At 52.8% G+C, this 19,194-nt stretch overlaps 1 protein-coding gene across 2 annotated transcripts in view; it reads left to right on the forward strand.

Annotated features, from left to right (window-relative positions):
- The window catches only part of LOC139419151 (sister chromatid cohesion protein PDS5 homolog A-like), an 86,499-nt gene that overhangs the window by 28,869 nt on the left and 38,436 nt on the right, over positions 1 to 19,194 (forward strand). For both annotated transcript variants that reach the window (XM_071169125.1, XM_071169126.1), the window contains exons 9-17: positions 962 to 1,077; positions 1,190 to 1,284; positions 1,664 to 1,809; positions 3,982 to 4,133; positions 4,430 to 4,543; positions 10,078 to 10,159; positions 10,364 to 10,412; positions 14,336 to 14,475; positions 16,012 to 16,127. In XM_071169125.1, the coding sequence (XP_071025226.1) occupies positions 962 to 1,077; positions 1,190 to 1,284; positions 1,664 to 1,809; positions 3,982 to 4,133; positions 4,430 to 4,543; positions 10,078 to 10,159; positions 10,364 to 10,412; positions 14,336 to 14,475; positions 16,012 to 16,127 (1,010 nt within the window). The remainder of the gene's footprint in view (positions 1 to 961; positions 1,078 to 1,189; positions 1,285 to 1,663; positions 1,810 to 3,981; positions 4,134 to 4,429; positions 4,544 to 10,077; positions 10,160 to 10,363; positions 10,413 to 14,335; positions 14,476 to 16,011; positions 16,128 to 19,194) is intronic.

Consider the following 19,194-nt stretch of genomic DNA (forward strand, 5'->3'; position numbering starts at 1 on the left):
CATTATCATGCTGAAACATGAGGTGATGGAGGAGGATGAACAGCCTCAGGATCTCGTCACGGTATCTCTGTTCATTCAATTTGTCATCGATAAAATGCAATTGTGTCCGTTGTCCGTAGCTTACGCCTGCCCCCATACCATAACCCCACCACCACCATGGGGCCCCCTGTTCACAACGTTGACATCAACAAACCGCTCGCCCACATGACACCATACTCGCGGTCTACAGTTGTGAGGCCGGTTGAACCTACTGCCAAATTCTCTAAAATGACATTGGAGGTGGCTTATGGTAGAGAAATGAACATTCAAATTCTCTTGCAACAGCTCTTGTGGACATTCCTGCAGTCAACATGCCAATTGCACGCTCCCTCTAAACATGAAACATCTGTGGGCGTTGTGTTGTGTGACAACACTGCACATTTTAAAGTGACCTTTTATTGTCCCCCCCCAGCACAAGGTGCACCTGTGTAATGACCATGCTGTTTAATCAGCTTCTTGATATGCCACACCTGTCAGGTAGATTGATTATCTTGGTAAAGGAGAAATGCTCACTAACAGGGATGTCAACAAATTCTTGCACCAAAATTTGAGAGAGAAACTTTTTGTGTTTTTTTTTAAAAAACATTTCTGGGATCTTTTTATTTTTCATGAAACATGGGACCAACACTTTACATGTTGCGTTCTATATTGTTGTTCAGTATAGAAGGTAAAGTAAAAACAAATTAAAACCTTCAACCGGTCCGTTTATCAATACCGGGGTATATAGTAAAATTAGATTTATGTACTAGCCAGCCTCACGCCAAGCCCACCCACCTAAGCCCTATTTCCTTCCAGAAAAAACCCTGGACACACACACACACACATCTACTAGACCCAAAATACGACCGTTGAATTAAAATGTATTTAAAGTCTAATCTAATTTCTAATCTAATTTCTAATCTAATTTGTCTGTGTGTTGCAGAGTAACGACGGAGAAGAGCGTCTAGCTGTGGTCAGACTGCTGGCCAAGCTGTTTGGAGCCAAAGACTCAGAACTGGCCACTCAGAACAGACCGCTGTGGCAATGCTTCCTGGGACGGTGAGACACACACACGTTACACAGCCGCACGCACACGCTTGGGTGCACACACACACACACGTGTAGTAGAGGTGCTTTGCGTCAACAAGGTGTTTGTGTGCTCCATCCCCAGGTTCAATGACATCCATGTCCCAGTGAGGCTTGAGTCGGTCAAGTTCGCTTCCCACTGTCTGATGAACCATCCAGACCTGGCCAGAGACCTCACAGGTAGGTGTCAACTGTCCAGACCTGGCCAGAGACCTCACAGGTAGGTAGGTGTCTGAGGAACCTTCCAGACCTGGCCAGAGACCTCAGGTAGGTAGGTGTCTGAGGAACCTTCCAGACCTGGTTTTGAAGGTGTCTGAGGAACCTTCCAGACCTGGTTTTAGGTGTCTGAGGAACCTTCCAGACCTGGTTTTAAAGGTGCCTGAGGAACCTTCCAGACCTGGTTTTAAAGGTGTCTGAGGAACCTTCCAGACCTGGTTTTAGGTGTCTGAGGAACCTTCCAGACCTGGTTTTAAAGACCTCACAGGGACCTTCTTTGAAGTCCCACGACCGAGTTTGGGAGACGCTGCCCTAACCAAATATGTCTGTATCGTCCAATCAGAGTTCCTGAAAGTGCGATCACATGACCCAGAGGAGGCGATCCGACACGACGTCATCGTAACGATCATCAACGCCGGGAAGAAAGACCTGAACCTGGTTAACGACCAACTGCTGGGCTTCGTGAGGGAGAGGACCCTGGACAAGAGGGTGCGACCTCAGTTCTTTATTCTCACCTGACCTCTACCTTCTCCGTTCTCACCTGACCTCTACCTTCTCAGTTCTTTATTTTCACCTGACCTCTACCTTCTCAGTTCTCACCTGACCTCTACCTTCTCAGTTCTCACCTTCTCAGTTCTCACCTGACCTACCTTCTCCGTTCTTTATTCTCACCTGACCTCTACCTTCTCAGTTCTTTATTCTCACCTGACCTCTATCTTCTCAGTTCTCACCTGACCTCTACCTTCTCAGTTCTCACCTGACCTACCTTCTCAGTTCTTTATTCTCACCTGACCTCTACCTTCTCCGTTCTTTATTCTCACCTGACCTCTACCTTCTCCGTTCTTTATTCTCACCTGACCTCTACCTTCTCAGTTCTCACCTGACCTCTACCTTCTCAGTTCTCACCTGACCTCTACCTTCTCAGTTCTCACCTGACCTCTACCTTCTCAGTTCTCACCTGACCTCTACCTTCTCAGTTCTCACCTGACCTCTACCTTCTCAGTTCTCACCTGACCTCTACCTTCTCAGTTCTCACCTGACCTCTACCTTCTCAGTTCTCACCTGACCTCTACCTTCTCAGTTCTCACCTGACCTCTACCTTCTCAGTTCTCACCTGACTTCTACCTTCTCAGTTCTCACCTGACCTCTACCTTCTCAGTTCTCACCTGACCTCTACCTTCTCAGTTCTCACCTGACCTCTACCTTCTCAGTTCTCACCTGACCTCTACCTTCTCAGTTCTCACCTGACCTCTACCTTCTCAGTTCTCACCTGACCTCTACCTTCTCAGTTCTCACCTGACCTCTACCTTCTCAGTTCTCACCTGACCTCTACCTTCTCAGTTCTCACCTGACCTCTATCTTCTCAGTTCTCACCTGACCTCTACCTTCTCAGTTCTCACCTGACCTCTACCTTCTCAGTTCTCACCTGACCTCTACCTTCTCAGTTCTCACCTGACCTCTACCTTCTCAGTTCTCACCTGACCTCTACCTTCTCAGTTCTCACCTGACCTCTATCTTCTCAGTTCTCACCTGACCTCTACCTTCTCAGTTCTCACCTGACCTCTACCTTCTCAGTTCTCACCTGACCTCTACCTTCTCAGTTCTCACCTGACCTCTACCTTCTCAGTTCTCACCTGACCTCTACCTTCTCAGTTCTCACCTGACCTCTACCTTCTCAGTTCTCACCTGACCTCTACCTTCTCAGTTCTCACCTGACCTCTACCTTCTCAGTTCTCACCTGACCTCTACCTTCTCAGTTCTCACCTGACCTCTACCTTCTCAGTTCTCACCTGACCTCTACCTTCTCAGTTCTCACCTGACCTCTACCTTCTCAGTTCTCACCTGACCTCTACCTTCTCAGTACTCACCTGACCTCTACCTTCTCAGTTCTCACCTGACCTCTACCTTCTCAGTTCTCACCTGACCTCTACCTTCTCAGTTCTCACCTGACCTCTACCTTCTCAGTTCTCACCTGACCTCTACCTTCTCAGTTCTCACCTGACCTCTACCTTCTCAGTTCTCACCTGACCTCTACCTTCTCAGTTCTCACCTGACCTCTACCTTCTCAGTTCTCACCTGACCTCTACCTTCTCAGTTCTCACCTGACCTCTACCTTCTCAGTTCTCACCTGACCTCTACCTTCTCAGTTCTCACCTGACCTCTACCTTCTCAGTTCTCACCTGACCTCTACCTTCTCAGTTCTCACCTGACCTCTACCTTCTCAGTTCTCACCTGACCTCTACCTTCTCAGTTCTCACCTGACCTCTACCTTCTCAGTTCTCACCTGACCTCTTTTCATTCTCATCCCTTTGTTTTGGAAAGTAATAGTTTGTTTGTTATGTTTAACTTTCTTTCTCTCCTCGCTCCTCCTCATCCTCGTCCCCTCTTACCTCCATCATCCTCTCCTCCACTCGTACTTCCTTCCCCTCCCCTTCCTCTCTTCTCCCCTCTCCTCCTTTCTTGCTTCCCTCTTCCTCCCCTCTCCCCTCTCCCCTCTCCCCTCTCCCCTCTCCCCTTTCTCCTCCTCTCTCCTCTCTCCCCTCTCCCCTCTCTCTCCTCTCCTCTCTCCCCTCTTCTCCTCTCCCCTCTCCCCTCTCCCCTCTCCCCTTTCTCCTCCTCTCTCCTCTCTCCCCTCTCCCCTCTCTCTCCTCTCCTCCATAGTGGAGGGTTCGTAAGGAGGCGATGATGGGTTTGGCCCAGTTGTTTAAGAAGTACTGTCTCCATCATGAGGCTGGGAAGGAACAGGCCCAGAAGATCTCCTGGATCAAAGACAAGCTGCTCCACATCTACTACCAGAACAGCATCGACGACAAGTACACACACACACACACACACACACACACCTACTACCAGAACAGCATCGACGACAAGTACACACACACACACACACACACACACATCTACTACCAGAACAGCATCGACAACACACTGCGACGGACACAGACTCTTAATTAATCCTACTAAACCATTTACATGTGTTGTTTTGGGATATTCTAGGTTCTTATCCACATCTCTCTCTGTGTCTCTCTCTGTGTCTTTCTCTGTGTGTGTCTCTCTCTCTCTCTCTCTCTCTCTCTCTCTCTCTCTCTCTCTCTCTCTCTGTCTGTAGGTTGTTAGTAGAGAAGATATTTGCTCAGTACATGGTTCCCCACAGTCTGGACACTGAGGAGAAGATGAAATGTCTCTACTACCTGTATGCCTGTCTGGATACCAACGCTGTCAAGTTAGTGCAAACACACACACACACACACACACACCTAACCAGGCCTTTTTTGGGTTAAAGTACAAACCCGTGAAAAAAACACATTTTTGGTGTGAAATCTTTTTGTCAACTTAAACGACTAAGAACAGACATAAAGTTTGTAGATGAGATAATGGATCTATATATTAAATATGATTATCTTTGAGAACTAACAGTCAGACTAAACAAAACTTAAACGACTATGGGGTGTAGTGGCTTCGTCATGGGGCTTCGTCATGGGGTGTAGTGGCTTCGTCATGGGGTGTAGTGGCTTCGTCATGGGGTGTAGTGGCTTCGTCATGGGGTGTAGTGGCTTCGTCATGGGGTGTAGTGGCTTCGTCGTGGGGTGTAGTGGCGTCGTCGTGGGGTGTAGTGGCTTCGTCATGGGGCGTAGTGGCGTCATGGGGTGTAGTGGCTTCGTCATGGGGTGTAGTGGCTTCGTCATGGGGTGTAGTGGCTTCGTCATGGGGCGTAGTGGCGTCATGGGGTGTAGTGGCTTCGTCATGGGGTGTAGTGGCTTCGTCATGGGGTGTAGTGGCGTCGTCGTGGGGTGTAGTGGCTTCGTTGTGGTGTGTAGTGGCTTCGTCATGGGGCGTAGTGGCTTCGTCATGGGGTGTAGTGGCTTCGTCATGGGATGTAGTGGCTTCGTCATGGGGTGTAGTGGCTTCGTCATGGGGTGTAGTGGCGTCGTCATGGGATGTAGTGGCTTCGTCATGGGGTGTAGTGGCTTTGTCATGGGGTGTAGTGGCGTCGTCATGGGGTGTAGTGGCTTCGTCATGGGGTGTAGTGGCTTCGTCATGGGGCTTCGTCATGGGGTGTAGTGGCTTCGTCATGGGGTGTAGTGGCTTCGTCATGGGGCTTCGTCATGGGGCGTAGTGGCGTCGTCATGGGGTGTAGTGGCTTCGTCATGGGGCTTCGTCGTGGGGTGTAGTGGCTTCGTCATGGGGCTTCGTCATGGGGTGTAGTGGCTTCGTCATGGGATGTAGTGGCTTCGTCATGGGATGTAGTGGCTTCGTCATGGGGTGTAGTGGCTTCGTCATGGGGCTTCGTCATGGGGTGTAGTGGCGTCGTCATGGGGTGTAGTGGCGTCGTCATGGGGTGTAGTGGCTTCGTCATGGGGTGTAGTGGCTTCGTCATGGGGTGTAGTGGCTTCGTCATGGGGTGTAGTGGCTTCGTCATGGGGCTTCGTCATGGGGTGTAGTGGCGTCGTCATGGGGTGTAGTGGCTTCGTCATGGGGTGTAGTGGCTTCGTCATGGGGTGTAGTGGCTTCGTCATGGGGTGTAGTGGCGTCGTCATGGGGTGTAGTGGCGTCATGGGGTGTAGTGGCTTCGTCATGGGGTGTAGTGGCTTCGTCATGGGGTGTAGTGGCTTCGTCATGGGGTGTAGTGGCGTCATGGGGTGTAGTGGCTTCGTCGTGGGGTGTAGTGGCGTCGTCGTGGGGTGTAGTGGCGTCGTCATGGGGTGTAGTGGCTTCGTCATGGGGTGTAGTGGCTTCGTCATGGGGCTTCGTCATGGGGTGTAGTGGCTTCGTCATGGGGGTGTAGTGGCTTCGTCATGGGGCTTCGTCATGGGGTGTAGTGGCGTCGTCATGGGGTGTAGTGGCTTCGTCATGGGGCTTCGTCATGGGGTGTAGTGGCTTCGTCATGGGGTTTCGTCATGGGGTATAGTGGCTTCGTCATGGGGCTTCGTCATGGGGTGTAGTGGCTTCGTCATGGGGTGTAGTGGCTTCGTCATGGGGCGTAGTGGCTTCGTCATGGGGTGTAGTGGCTTCGTCATGGGGTGTAGTGGCTTCGTGATGGGGCTTCGTCATGGGGTGTAGTGGCTTCGTCATGGGGCTTCGTCATGGGGTGTAGTGGCTTCGTCATGGGGTGTAGTGGCTTCGTCATGGGATGTAGTGGCTTCGTCATGGGATGTAGTGGCTTCGTCATGGGGTGTAGTGGCTTCGTCATGGGGCTTCGTCATGGGGTGTAGTGGCGTCGTCATGGGGTGTAGTGGCGTCGTCATGGGGTGTAGTGGCGTCGTCATGGGGTGTAGTGGCTTCGTCATGGGGTGTAGTGGCTTCGTCATGGGGTGTAGTGGCGTCGTCATGGGGTATATAGTGGCTTCGTCATGGGGCTTCGTCATGGGGTGTAGTGGCTTCGTCATGGGGTGTAGTGGCTTCGTGATGGGGTGTAGTGGCTTCGTCATGGGATGTAGTGGCTTCGTCATGGGGTATAGTGGCTTCGTCATGGGGCTTCGTCATGGGGTGTAGTGGCTTCGTCATGGGGTGTAGTGGCTTCGTCATGGGGTGTAGTGGCTTCGTGATGGGGTGTAGTGGCGTCGTCATGGGGTGTAGTGGCTTCGTCATGGGGTGTAGTGGCTTCGTCATGGGGTGTAGTGGCTTCGTCATGGGGTGTAGTGGCGTCGTCATGGGGTATATAGTGGCTTCGTCATGGGGTATATAGTGGCTTCGTCATGGGGTGTAGTGGCTTCGTCGTGGGGTGTAGTGGCTTCGTCATGGGGTGGAGTGGCTTCGTCATGGGGTGTAGTGGCTTCGTCATGGGGTGTAGTGGCTTCGTCATGGGGTGTAGTGGCTTCGTCATGGGGTGTAGTGGCTTCGTCATGGGGTGTAGTGGCGTCGTCATGGGGTGTAGTGGCGTCGTCATGGGGTGTAGTGGCGTCATGGGGTGTATGGGCTTCGTCATGGGGTGTAGTGGCTTCGTCATGGGGTGTAGTGGCGTCGTCTTGGGGTGTAGTGGCTTCGTCATGGGGTGTAGTGGCTTCGTCATGGGGTGTAGTGGCGTCGTCATGGGGTGTAGTGGCGTCGTCATGGGGTGTAGTGGCGTCGTCATGGGGTGTAGTGGCGTCGTCATGGGGTGTAGTGGCGTCGTCATGGGGTGTAGTGGCGTCGTCATGGGGTGTAGTGGCTTCGTCATGGGGCTTCGTCATGGGGTGTAGTGGCTTCGTCATGGGGTGTAGTGGCTTCGTCATGGGGTGTAGTGGCGTCGTCATGGGGTGTAGTGGCTTCGTCATGGGGCTTCGTCATGGGGTGTAGTGGCTTCGTCATGGGGTGTAGTGGCGTCGTCATGGGGTGTAGTGGCTTCGTCATGGGGTGTAGCGGCTTCGTCATGGGGTGTAGCGGCGTCGTCATGGGGTGTAGTGGCGTCGTCATGGGGTGTAGTGGCGTCGTCATGGGGTGTAGTGGCTTCGTCATGGGGTGTAGCGGCTTCGTCATGGGGTGTAGCGGCGTCGTCATGGGGTGTAGTGGCGTCGTCATGGGGTGTAGTGGCTTCGTCATGGGGTGTAGTGGCGTCGTCATGGGGTGTGGTGGCGTCGTCATGGGGTGTGGTGGCTTCGTCATGGGGTGTAGTGGCTTCGTCATGGGGTGTAGTGGCTTCGTCATGGGGCTTCGTCATGGGGTGTGGTGGCGTCGTCATGGGGTGTAGTGGCGTCGTCATGGGGTGTAGTGGCTTCGTCATGGGGCTTCGTCATGGGGTGTAGTGGCTTCGTCATGGGGTGTAGTGGCTTCGTCATGGGGTGTAGTGGCTTCGTCATGGGGCTTCGTCATGGGGTGTAGTGGCTTCGTCATGGGGCTTCGTCATGGGGTGTAGTGGCTTCGTCATGGGGTGTAGTGGCTTCGTCATGGGGCTTCGTCATGGGGTGTAGTGGCTTCGTCATGGGGCTTCGTCATGGGGCTTCGTCATGGGGCTTCGTCATGGGGCTTCGTCATGGGGTGTAGTGGCTTCGTCATGGGGTATATATCAATTGTAGAAAACGTCTGTAAAGTAACAAAATGGGTAAAACGTCCAGGGGTCTGAATACTTCCTGAATGGACTGATATCAGGGAAGCTGCCCCTCTCTGAAACCAGGCTGAATGGGACTGTATTGGTGTTAAGAGCACCTGGTTCCTGATATCAGGGAAGCTGCCCCTCTCTGAAACCAGGCTGAATGGGACTGTATTGGTGTTAAGAGCACCTGGTTCCTGATATCAGGGAAGCTGCCCCTCTCTGAAACCAGGCTGAATGGACTGTATTGGTGTTATGAGCACCTGGTTCCTGATATCAGGGAAGCTGCCCCTCTCTGAAACCAGGCTGAATGGACTGTATTGGTGTTAAGAGCACCTGGTTCCTGATATCAGGGAAGCTGCCCCTCTCTGAAACCAGGCTGAATGGGACTGTATTGGTGTTAAGAGCACCTGGTTCCTGATATCAGGGAAGCTGCCCCTCTCTGAAACCAGGCTGAATGGACTGTATTGGTGTTATGAGCACCTGGTTCCTGATATCAGGGAAGCTGCCCCTCTCTGAAACCAGGCTGAATGGACTGTATTGGTGTTATGAGCACCTGGTTCCTGATATCAGGGAAGCTGCCCCTCTCTGAAACCAGGCTGAATGGACTGTATTGGTGTTAAGAGCACCTGGTTCCTGATATCAGGGAAGCTGCCCCTCTCTGAAACCAGGCTGAATGGGACTGTATTGGTGTTATGAGCACCTGGTTCCTGATATCAGGGAAGCTGCCCCTCTCTGAAACCAGGCTGAATGGGACTGTATTGGTGTTATGAGCACCTGGTTCCTGATATCAGGGAAGCTGCCCCTCTCTGAAACCAGGCTGAATGGGACTGTATTGGTGTTATGAGCACCTGGTTCCTGATATCAGGGAAGCTGCCCCTCTCTGAAACCAGGCTGAATGGTTATAATGAGGCCTCCTGTCGATGAGTGTTGAACCATTTCCTTCCTGATGCTGTCAGGGAGTCTTTCCAGGGTTCAGCCTTCGTGTTTTCAGCCTGGGTTAAATGGTAGTCAGTTTGGCTTCTGGTTTAAACTTTAGTATTCTGATTGTATTGTTCCATGTCCTCTCCCTCTCTCTCTCTGTCTCTCTCTCTGTCTATCCCTCCCTTCTCTTCTCTCTATCTCTCTCTCTCCCTCCCTTCTCCTCTCTGTCTCTGTCTCCCTCTCTCTGTCTCTCCCTCCCTTCTCTTCTCTCTCTATCTCTGTCTCTCCCTCCCTTCACCTCTCTGTCTCCCTCTCTCTGTCTCTCCCTCCCTTCTCTTCTCTCTCTCTCTATCTCTCTCTCTCCCTCCCTTCTCCTCTCTGTCTCTCTCTCTCTGTCTCTCTCTCTCTCTGTCTCTCTCTCTCTGTCTCTCTCTCTCTGTCTCTCTATCTCTGTCTCTCTCTCTCTGTCTCTCTCTCTCTGTCTCTCTCTCTGTCTATCCCTCCCTTCTCTTCTCTCTATCTCTCTCTCTCCCTCCCTTCTCCTCTCTGTCTCTGTCTCTCTCTCTCTCTGTCTCTCTCTCTCTGTCTCTCTCTCTCTGTCTCTCTATCTCTGTCTCTCTCTCTCTGTCTCTCTCTCTCTGTCTCTCTCTCTCTCTCTGTCTCTCTGTCTCTCTGTCTCTCTGTCTCTCTCTCTCTATCTCTCTCTCCCTCCCTTCTCCTCTCTGTCTCTCTCCCTCCCTTCTCCTCTCTGTCTCTCTCTCTCTGTCTCTCCCTCCCTTCTCCTCTCTGTCTCTCTCTCTCTCTCTCTCTCTCTCTCTCTCTCTCAGGGCTCTGAATGAGATGTGGAAGTGTCAGAACATGTTGAGAGGTTTGGTCAGAGAACTGCTCGACCTTCACAAACTACCTGCCGTGAGTCACGCCTCTTCATCACACCACACGCCTCTTCATCACACCACACGCCTCTTCATCACACCACACGCCTCTTCATCACACCACACGCCTCTTCATCACACTACACTCCTCTTCATCACACCACACGCCTCTTCATCACACTACAACACACACACACACACACACACACCTCTTGTAACCTGGTCTCTTTCCTCTCTGCAGTCTGAAGCCAACACCACAGCCATGTTTGGAAAGCTGATGACCATTAGCAGTGAGTGACTTCTCTCTACCGCAGGGTTGGGGGGGGGGGGGGGAACTGCTGGGTTTGGGGCCGGGGGAGGGGGGACTGCTGGGTTTGGGGAGGAGGGACTGCTGGGGGAGGAGGGACTGCTGGGGGAGGAGGGACTGCTGGGGGAGGAGGGACTGCTGGGGGAGGAGGGACTGCTGGGTTTGGGGCCTGCTGGGTTTGGGGGGACTGCTGGGTTTGGGGAGGAGGGACTGCTGGGGGAGGAGGGACTGCTGGGTTTGGGGCTGGGGGGAGGAGGGACTGCTGGGGGGGTGACTGCTGAGTTTGGGGAGGAGGGAGGAGGGACTGCTGGGTTTGGGGAGGAGGGACTGCTGGGGAGGAGGGACTGCTGGGTTTGGGGGGACTGCTGGGTTTGGGGAGGAGGGACTTATGGGGGAGGAGGGACTGCTGGGGGAGGAGGGACTGCTGGGTTTGGGGCTGGGGGGAGGAGGGACTGCTGGGGGGGGGACTGCTGGGTTTGGGGAGGAGGGAGGAGGGACTGCTGGGTTTGGGGAGGAGGGAGGAGGGACTGCTGGGTTTGGGGAGGAGGGAGGAGGGACTGCTGAGTTTGGGGCCTGCTGGGTTTGGGGCCGGGGGAGGGGGGACTGCTGGGTTTGGGGAGGAGGGACTGCTGGGGGAGGATGGACTGCTGGGGGAGGAGGGACTGCTGGGGGAGGAGGGACTGCTGGGTTTGGGGCCGGGGGAGGGGGGACTGCTGGGTTTGGGGAGGAGGGACTGCTGGGTTTGGGGCTGGGGGGAGGAGGGACTGCTGGGGAGGGGACTGCTGGGTTTGGGGAGGAGGGACTGCTGAGTTTGGGGAGGAGGGACTGCTGGGGGGGGGGGAATGCTGGGTTTGGGGAGGAGGGACTGCTGGGTTTGGGAAGGAGGGAGGAGGGACTGCTGGGGGGGGGAATGCTGGGTTTGGGGCTGGGGGGAGGAGGGACTGCTGGGTTTGGGGAGGAGGGACTGCTGAGTTTGGGTAGGAGGGACTGCTGGGTTTGGGGAGGAGGGACTGCTGGGTTTGGGGAGGAGGGACTGCTGGGTTTGGGGAGGAGGGACTGCTGGGTTTTTGGGAGGAGGGACTGCTGGGTTTTTGGGAGGAGGGACTGCTGAGTTTGGGGCCTGCTGAGTTTGGGGCCGGGGGAGGGGGGACTGCTGGGGGAGGAGGGACTGCTGGGTTTGGGGCCGGGGGAGGGCGGACTGCTGGGTTTGGGGAGGAGGGACTGCTGGGTTTGGGGCTGGGGGGAGGAGGGACTGCTGGGGGGGGGACTGCTGAGTTTGGGGAGGAGGGAGGAGGGACTGCTGGGTTTGGGGAGGAGGGACTGCTGTGGGAGGAGGGACTGCTGGGTTTGGGGCCTGCTGGGTTTGGGGGGACTGCTGGGTTTGGGGAGGAGGGACTTCTGGGGGAGGAGGGACTTCTGGGGGAGGAGGGACTGCTGGGTTTGGGGCTGGGGGGAGGAGGGACTGCTGGGGGGGGGGACTGCTGAGTTTGGGGAGGAGGGAGGAGGGACTGCTGGGTTTGGGGAGGAGGGAGGAGGGACTGCTGGGTTTGGGGAGGAGGGAGGAGGGACTGCTGGGTTTTGGGAGGAGGGAGGAGGGACTGCTGAGTTTGGGGCCTGCTGGGTTTGGGGCCGGGGGAGGGGGGACTGCTGGGTTTGGGGAGGAGGGACTGCTGGGTTTGGGGCTGGGGGGAGGAGGGACTGCTGGGGAGAGGACTGCTGGGTTTGGGGAGGAGGGACCGCTGGGGGAGGAGGGACTGCTGGGGGAGGAGGGACTGCTGGGGGAGGAGGGACTGCTGGGTTTGGGGCCGGGGGAGGGGGGACTGCTGGGTTTGGGGAGGAGGGACTGCTGGGTTTGGGGAGGAGGGACTGCTGAGTTTGGGGAGGAGGGAGGAGGGACTGCTGAGTTTGGGGAGGAGGGACTGCTGGGTTTGGGAAGGAGGGACTGCTGGGGGGGGAATGCTGGGTTTGGGGCTGGGGGGAGGAGGGACTGCTGGGGGGGGACTGCTGGGTTTGGGGAGGAGGGACTGCTGAGTTTGGGTAGGAGGGACTGCTGGGTTTGGGGAGGAGGGACTGCTGGGTTTTGGGAGGAGGGAGGAGGGACTGCTGAGTTTGGGGCCTGCTGGGTTTGGGGCCGGGGGAGGGCGGACTGCTGGGTTTGGGGAGGAGGGACTGCTGGGGGAGGAGGGACTGCTGGGGGAGGAGGGACTGCTGGGGGAGGAGGGACTGCTGGGTTTGGGGCTGGGGGGAGGAGGGACTGCTGGGTTTGGGGAGGAGGGACTGCTGTGTTTGGGAAGGAGGGAGGAGGGACTGCTGGGGGGGGGGGAATGCTGGGTTTGGGGCTGTGGGGAGGAGGGACTGCTGGGGGGGGGAATGCTGGGTTTGGGGAGGAGGGAGGAGGGACTGCTGGGTTTGGGGAGGAGGGAGGAGGGACTGCTGGGTTTGGGAAGGAGGGAGGAGGGACTGCTGGGTTTGGGGAGGAGGGACTGCTGGGGGAGGAGGGACTGCTGGGGGAGGAGGGACTGCTGGGTTTGGGGCTGGGGGGAGGAGGGACTGCTGTGTTTGGGGAGGAGGGACTTCTGGGTTTGGGGAGGAGGGAGGAGGGACTGCTGGGTTTGGGGAGGAGGGAGGAGGGACTGCTGGGTTTTGGGGAGGAGGGACTGCTGTTTAGGGAGGAGGGAGGAGGGACTGCTGAGTTTGGGGAGGAGGGAGGAGGGACTGCTGGGGAGGAGGGAGGAGGGACTGCTGGGTTTGGGGAGGAGGGACTGTTTGGTTTGGGAGGAGGGACTGCTGGGTTTAGGGAGAGGAGGGACTGCTGGGTTTGGGGAGGAGGGACTGCTGGGGTTTGGGGAGGAGGAGGGACTGCTGGGTTTGAGGTGGAGGAGGGACTGCTGGGTTTAGGGCTGGGGGGAGGGGCGACTCCTGGGTTTGGGGCTGGGGGGAGGGGCGACTCCTGGGTTTGGGGCTGGGGGGAGGGGCGACTCCTGGGTTTGGGGCTGGGGGGAGGGGCGACTCCTGGGTTTGGGGCTGGGGGGAGGGGCGACTCCTGGGTTTGGGGCTGGGGGGAGGGGCGACTCCTGGGTTTGGGGCTGGGGGGAGGGGCGACTCCTGGGTTTGGGGCTGGGGGGAGGGGCGACTCCTGGGTTTGGGGCTGGGGGGAGGGGCGACTCCTGGGTTTGGGGCTGGGGGGAGGGGCGACTCCTGGGTTTGGGGCTGGGGGGAGGGGCGACTCCTGGGTTTGGGGCTGGGGGGAGGGGCGACTCCTGGGTTTGGGGCTGGGGGGAGGGGCGACTCCTGGGTTTGGGGCTGGGGGGAGGGGCGACTCCTGGGTTTGGGGCTGGGGGGAGGGGCGACTCCTGGGTTTGGGGCTGGGGGGAGGGGCGACTCCTGGGTTTGGGGCTGGGGGGAGGGGCGACTCCTGGGTTTGGGGCTGGGGGGAGGGGCGACTCCTGGGTTTGGGGCTGGGGGGAGGGGCGACTCCTGGGTTTGGGGCTGGGGTAGGGGCGACTCCTGGGTTTGGGGCTGGGGGGAGGGGCGACTCCTGGGTTTGGGGCTGGGGGGAGGGGCGACTCCTGGGTTTGGGGCTGAGGGGAGGGGCGACTCCTGGGTTTGGGGCTGGGGGGAGGGGCGACTCCTGGGTTTGGGGCTGAGGGGAGGGGCGACTCCTGGGTTTGGGGCTGGGGGGAGGGGCGACTCCTGGGTTTGGGGCTGGGGTAGGGGCGACTCCTGGGTTTGGGGCTGAGGGGAGGGGGGATAGTCGTCGTGTATGCATGCTAATGTTTCACAATAAAACACATTTGGAATGACACTCCCTCTCTCTCCCCTCTCTCCTTTTTTCTCTCTCCCTCTAATCCTCCCCCTCTCTCTCTCTCTTTTCTACTCCCTCTCTCTCCCCCCCCCCCCCCCCAGAGAACCTCCCTGATGCTGGTAAGGCCCAGGACTTCATGAAGCGGTTTAACCAGGTGTTAGGAGAAGATGAGAAGCTCAGAGTCCAGCTGGATACTCTCATCAGCCCAACCTGCTCCTGTAAACAGGCTGAACTCTGTGTGGTGAGAACACACACACACCAACACACACACACACACGCTGGCCTTCTAGACAGAGTTTCAAATAAAAAGCCATCTCACAGACTGGCCAATAAAAATAAAAGATTAAGATGGGAAAAGAACACAGACACTGGACAGAGGAACTCTGCCTAGAAGGACAGCATCCCGGAGTCACCTCTTCACTGTTGACGTTGAGACTGGACAGAGGAACTCTGCCTAGAAGGCCAGCATCCCAGACTCGCCTCTTCACTGTTGGCGTGGAGACTGGTGTTTTGTGGGTACTATTTAATGAAGCTGTCAGTTGAGGACTTGTGAGGAGTCTGTTTCTCAAACTAGACACTCTAATGTACTTGTCCTCTTGCTCAGTTGTGCACCGGGGCCTCCCACTCCTCTTTCTATTCTGGTTAGGGACAGTTTGCGCTGTTCTGTGAAGGGAGTAGTACACAGCGTTGTACGAGATCTTCAGTTTCTTGGCAGTTTCTCACATGGAATAGCCTTCATTTCTCAGAACAAGAATAGACTGACGAGTTCTCAGAAGAAAGTTATTTGTTTCTTGCCAATTTTGAGCCTGTAATCGAACCCACAAAGGCTGATGCTCCAGATACTCAGCAAGTCTAAAGAAGGACAGTTTTATTGCTTCTTTAACCCCACTGTTGACGTTGAGACTGAGGTAACGTCCCACCTGGCCAACATCCAGTGAAATTGCAGAGCGCCAAATTCAAAAAAAGAAATACTCGTTATAAAACTTCTTAAAACATACCAGTGTTATACATCGGTTTAAAGATGAACTTCTTGTTAGTCCAACCACGGTGTCAGATTTCAAAAAGGCTTTACGGCGAAAGCATACCATGCGATTATCTGAGAACAGCACCCAGCAGACAAATCATTACAAACATTTACCAGCCAAGTAGAGGAGTTACACAAGTCGGAAATAGTGATACAATTAATCACTTACCTTTGATGATCTTCATATGGTTGCACTCACAAGACTCCCAGTTACTCAATAAATGTTCATTTTGTTTTCGATAAAGCCCCTCTTTATATCCAAAGACCCCCGTTTTGTTCAGTGATCCACAGGCTCAAACACGGTCACAACAGACAGACGAAACATCCTAATAGTATCCGTAAAGTTCGTAGAAACATGTCAAATGATGTTTATAATCGATCCTCAGGTTGTTTTTAGTCGTAATAATCAATAATATTTCAACCGGACAATAACGTCAATATAAAAGGAAAACAAGAAAGGCTCTCAGCCGCGTGCATGAAAAACCTCTGGGACACTGCAGTGTCCACTCATTCAGAGTGGTCTTACTCCCTCTTTTTTCAGACTACAAGCCTGAAACAATTTCTAAAGATTGTTGACATCTAGTGGAAGCCATAGGAACTACAATCTGGAGTCCTAAATCAATGGAATCTGTAAAGGCAGTCAATGGAAAACTACTAACATAAAACATAAAACAGAGGGGAGATTACCAGTTAGATATTGATCGTGTATTTCAGAGGGAACAGTACCAGTTAGATATTGATCGTGTTTTTCAGAGGGAGATTACTCGTAAACTGACGTTCCCTAAGCAGCCCACCAACCCCTTCCTGGAGATGGTGAAGTTCCTGTTGGAACGCATCGCTCCCGTCCACATCGACTCCGAGGCCATCAGGTAAATAAATGGTGTGTGTGTGTGTTATATGTGGTGTCTCTCTGCTCTGGTCTAGCTGTTGAGTAGAGGTTATATGTGATGTCTCTCTGCTCTGGTCTAGCTGTTGAATAAGAGGTTATATCATGTTATATGTGATGTCTCTCTGCTCTGGTCTAGCTGCTGAATAAGAGGTTATATGTGATGTCTCTCTGCTCTGGTCTAGCTGTTGAATAAGAGGTTATATGTGATGTCTCTCTGCTCTGGTCTAGCTGTTGAATAAGAGGTTCTATAATGTTATATGTGATGTCTCTCTGCTCTGGTCTAGCTGCTGAATAAGAGGTTATATCATGTTATATGTGATGTCTCTCTGCTCTGGTCTAGCTGCTGAATAAGAGGTTATATCATGTTATATGTGATGTCTCTCTGCTCTGGTCTAGCTGTTGAATAAGAGGTTATATGTGATGTCTCTCTGCTCTGGTCTAGCTGTTGAATAAGAGGTTATATGTGATATCTCTCTGCTCTGGTCAAGCTGCTGAATACGAGGTTATATGTGATGTCTCTCTGCTCTGGTCTAGCTGCTGAATAAGAGGTTATATCATGTTATATGTGATATCTCTCTGCTCAGTGCTCTGGTCTAGCTGTTGAATAAGAGGTTATATAATGTTATATGTGATATCTCTCTGCTCTGGTCTAGCTGCTGAATAAGAGGTTATATGTGATGTCTCTCTGCTCTGGTCTAGCTGCTGAATAAGAGGTTATATGTGATGTCTCTCTGCTCTGGTCTAGCTGCTGAATAAGAGGTTATATGTGATGTCTCTCTGCTCTGGTCTAGCTGTTGAATAAGAGGTTATATGTGATGTCTCTCTGCTCTGGTCTAGCTGCTGAATAAGAGGTTATATGTGATGTCTCTCTGCTCTGGTCTAGCTGCTGAATAAGAGGTTATATGTGATGTCTCTCTGCTCTGGTCTAGCTGCTGAATAAGAGGTTATATAATGTTAAATGTGATATCTCTCTGCTCTGGTCTAGCTGCTGAATAAGAGGTTATATCATGTTATATGTGATGTCTCTCTGCTCAGTGCTCTGGTCTAGCTGTTGAATAAGAGGTTATATGTGATGTCTCTCTGCTCTGGTCTAGCTGCTGAATAAGAGGTTATATAATGTTATATGTGATATCTCTCTGCTCTGGTCTAGCTGTTGAATAAGAGGTTATATGTGATATCTCTCTGCTCTGGTCTAGCTGTTGAATAAGAGGTTATATGTGATGTCTCTCTGCTCTGGTCTAGCTGCTGAATAAGAGGTTATATAATGTTATATGTGATATCTCTCTGCTCTGGTCTAGCTGCTGAATAAGAGGTTATATGTGATGTCTCTCTGCTCTGGTCTAGCTGCTGAATAAGAGGTTATATGTGATGTCTCTCTGCTCTGGTCTAGCTGCTGAATAAGAGGTTATATGTGATGTCTCTCTGCTCTGGTCTAGCTGCTGAATAAGAGGTTATATGTGATGTCTCTCTGCTCTGGTCTAGCTGCTGAATAAGAGGTTATATAATGTATATGTGATGTCTCTCTGCTCTGGTCTAGCTGCTGAATAAGAGGTTATATGTGATGTCTCTCTGCTCTGGTCTAGCTGTTGAGTAGAGGTTATATGTGATGTCTCTCTGCTCTGGTCTAGCTGTTGAATAAGAGGTTATATGTGATGTCTCTCTGCTCAGTGCTCTGGTCTAGCTGCTGAATAAGAGGTTATATGTGATGTCTCTCTGCTCTGGTCTAGCTGTTGAATAAGAGGTTATATGTGATGTCTCTCTGCTCTGGTCTAGCTGTTGAATAAGAGGTTATATCATGTTATATGTGATGTCTCTCTGCTCTGGTCTAGCTGTTGAATAAGAGGTTATATGTGATGTCTCTCTGCTCTGGTCTAGCTGCTGAATAAGAGGTTATATGTGATGTCTCTCTGCTCTGGTCTAGCTGCTGAATAAGAGGTTATATGTGATGTCTCTCTGCTCTGGTCTAGCTGCTGAATAAGAGGTTATATCATGTTATATGTGATGTCTCTCTGCTCTGGTCTAGCTGTTGAATAAGAGGTTATATGTGATGTCTCTCTGCTCTGGTCTAGCTGCTGAATAAGAGGTTCTATAATGTTATATGTGATGTCTCTCTGCTCTGGTCTAGCTGCTGAATAAGAGGTTATATCATGTTATATGTGATGTCTCTCTATTCTGGTCTAGCTGCTGAATAAGAGGTCATATCATGTTATATGTGATGTCTCTCTGCTCTGGTCTAGCTGTTGAATAAGAGGTTATATGTGATGTCTCTCTGCTCTGGTCTAGCTGTTGAATAAGAGGTTATATGTGATGTCTCTCTGCTCTGGTCTAGCTGTTGAATAAGAGGTTATATGTGATGTCTCTGCTCTGGTCTAGCTGTTGAATAAGAGGTTATATGTGATGTCTCTCTGCTCTGGTCTAGCTGTTGAATAAGAGGTTATATGTGATGTCTCTCTGCTCTGGTCTAGCTGTTGAATAAGAGGTTATATGTGATGTCTCTCTGCTCTGGTCTAGCTGTTGAATAAGAGGTTATATGTGATGTCTCTCTGCTCTGGTCTAGCTGTTGAATAAGAGGTTATATGTGATGTCTCTCTGCTCTGGTCTAGCTGCTGAATAAGAGGTTATATGTGATGTCTCTCTGCTCTGGTCTAGCTGCTGAATAAGAGGTTATATAATGTATATGTGATGTCTCTCTGCTCTGGTCTAGCTGCTGAATAAGAGGTTATATGTGATGTCTCTCTGCTCTGGTCTAGCTGTTGAGTAGAGGTTATATGTGATGTCTCTCTGCTCTGGTCTAGCTGTTGAATAAGAGGTTATATGTGATGTCTCTCTGCTCAGTGCTCTGGTCTAGCTGCTGAATAAGAGGTTATATGTGATGTCTCTCTGCTCTGGTCTAGCTGTTGAATAAGAGGTTATATGTGATGTCTCTCTGCTCTGGTCTAGCTGTTGAATAAGAGGTTATATCATGTTATATGTGATGTCTCTCTGCTCTGGTCTAGCTGTTGAATAAGAGGTTATATGTGATGTCTCTCTGCTCTGGTCTAGCTGCT

The sequence above is a fragment of the Oncorhynchus clarkii genome, chromosome 10 (genome assembly GCF_045791955.1).
Source record: "Oncorhynchus clarkii lewisi isolate Uvic-CL-2024 chromosome 10, UVic_Ocla_1.0, whole genome shotgun sequence".
Lineage (NCBI taxonomy): Eukaryota > Metazoa > Chordata > Actinopteri > Salmoniformes > Salmonidae > Oncorhynchus > Oncorhynchus clarkii.